Consider the following 2,500-nt stretch of genomic DNA (forward strand, 5'->3'; position numbering starts at 1 on the left):
AAAAAAAAAACGATTCAAATATTTTATTACTTTTTCTGTTTATTTTGATTCAAAATTTAGATTTGTAAGATTTAATTTTCATGGTGAAGAAGTTCCTCTTACTCCCGAGGAGTTGATTTGTCACATTGTTTGGAATTGAAATGCATTTTAAAAATTATTATAATTATTGATAATTATGCCAGAACATTCTTCTATGAAATGTTATTTTCCATGGCCACTGCCTCATTTTAGTCTGATTGAAACACCTACATGTATGAAGTTCAATGATGTTATACAGTGAAATCAAATGAATTCACAATGAAATGAACAGGGTAAAATAGCTTTAATTCATAATCATCTGATTGCTATACTTCTCTGGCAAAGGCACAGGACATTCAGCCATCTCAGGGAGGGAACTTCACTCTCTGGTTGACGTGAAGAGGACAGCACCTTAAATTTCCATTCATAAGCTTTAACTCATTGACCCTTAGGAGTGAGACCTACATGTTTAGCCGGTTACACACGAGCAAATTTTCCCTTGACAAGTGTCATTGACAATGTTCATACAGGCCTGAAAATAACGGCTGATCACCGGACAATGCCCGGCCAAGATGACTGTTTGTCCAGACAAAATTTGGGTTTGGCCATCATTTTGATCGGTCACGTACGTGGTTTCCAAATAATTAACTAGAAAAAATATATATTTGCTTTATTTCTGGAAGATATAAACGGTTAAATCATAAAATATCTCAGCAGCTTGTAGTTACAAAATAGGACAATACAGATGAGACAGTCATGATCTTCGCCTTTATGAATGCCGTGGCGTTTTAGCAGTTTGCTAAAATAACACAGGAAACATCTACCTCTGTAAATACGCTAAACAGAGTAGATAACAATGAACATTGCATCAATCAACGTCTTGTATGAACACGCGTTTGTGATTTATTAAAAGAGAAGTATATCTATAGCAAATATTGTGTTTGTAGCCATTACAGTGAGTCATTACAAGAACACCTGTGCACCCGAAATTTCTCAATTTTCTCAACAAATTTTCCTTGTTGACCCGTTCTGCAATGTGTCAATTTTTTCCTTGACGAGTGCACTTGTTCAAAAGCTAGCATGGCAAGTTCTTCTTTACACACCAGCAAATAAAATTTGCTAAGTCAGAACTTGTCAATGAATTCAAAACTTGCTCGTGTGTAACCGGCTTAATAGATTTTACTCTAATACCATAATTTATGATTTTACTTATCAATGGGGGGTACTCAGGAGTCAATGGTTTAACAATCCCTAAAGCCTCTCAAAAACTGTGTTCCATTTAATATACAGGGACTTATTTTTGTTGACATAGATTCACAACTTTAGCGACAGCATTTGCATCCTTTTGTGAAAGAACCGAAAGAAAAGACAGAAAAATCATGTTGTCTCATCTAGTTACCAGTCTGAACTTATGTATCTGTCTAATCCATTCCCAGGTCGTTGTTGTTTATGATGACGTTTGTACATGTATTACGAGTTTATATCCTCAAAATCATTTATTTTGCGTGGATATTGCAAATGTTGTGACCTGTATCTTTCTTGTGGTTTCACATGCATTATAAATACATGAATGATTGGTGGTCAGGTGTCGAGGGCTTTATTAATTTTATAGCATTTAAAGGGATATTTTTGTGCGGTTGAAAGCTATGCGGAGAAAGCAAAACTTAGCAAGTGCTCTTGGTATCCAAAAAGAAAATTGGGTGTAACCATGCATTTTCAGAGATACACGAAACTAAGCTTCAACCTGGAAAAGAAGGCCATACATACAATCATGGACAAAAGTGTTGGTAAGGTAACATCATTTTACAGATACCCCCCTCCCCCTTTTCAATGTTGGATTTTCCAGGGGAAAAAAATGGTGACTTTTCTTACCTGAAGAACTCCAACATTGAATATGGGGTAGGGGGGCCACAAGAGCATGGTATTTCCCACAAACTTCAGCCAATAGTTAGAAAAATCGCATTAGGTGTGAAGTGAGCTGATGCCCGCAACCTTCCCAACAACTTTTGACCACGATTGTAGCTTTGTAATTTAAAGCTTTTTACAAACGTTGCTGATTTATTGTCTTTGAAAAATGCGTGGTTACCCCCAAGTTTCTTTTTAGATTTCAATAAAACTTTTCAAGATTTGCTTTTCCCGCGTATTCAGTAAACCGCGCAAAAATACCTTTGAATTAATAGGCACTGTCCTTAATGAGACAACGAGTGTTTTTGTGCAACAGGCTGTCAGTTCTATGCCGCAAAGGGGTTGATGGCTAGATTGCCCAAGATAAGCCAGCCATAGGAGCAATCTCCAACTACATGTACCGGTACATGTAAGAGCTGGTTTCTGTTTGGGAAGTTTCTGGATTTCTCTGGCTCCAACCTCCGCTTAGCAAAGCAGTTGGTTAATCCACTTTTAAGGAAAAAAAAAGCATGTAAAATAATGGTATTTTAAATGTTTGCTTTACAGTCTCACATCACCTTTGCTGCTCATTGCCCTC

General features: G+C 36.8%; 1 protein-coding gene across 1 annotated transcript in view; it reads left to right on the plus strand.

The window, feature by feature from the left end:
• Positions 1-2,500, plus strand: part of LOC138029671 (prenylated Rab acceptor protein 1-like) — a 7,230-nt gene that overhangs the window by 655 nt on the left and 4,075 nt on the right. The window contains exon 2 of the mRNA XM_068877384.1: positions 2,470-2,500. This exon is cut by the window's right edge and continues 67 nt beyond it. Within this exon, the coding sequence (XP_068733485.1) occupies positions 2,470-2,500 (31 nt within the window). The remainder of the gene's footprint in view (positions 1-2,469) is intronic.

This window comes from Montipora capricornis, chromosome 13 (genome assembly GCF_036669925.1).
Source record: "Montipora capricornis isolate CH-2021 chromosome 13, ASM3666992v2, whole genome shotgun sequence".
Classification (NCBI taxonomy): Eukaryota; Metazoa; Cnidaria; class Anthozoa; order Scleractinia; family Acroporidae; genus Montipora; species Montipora capricornis.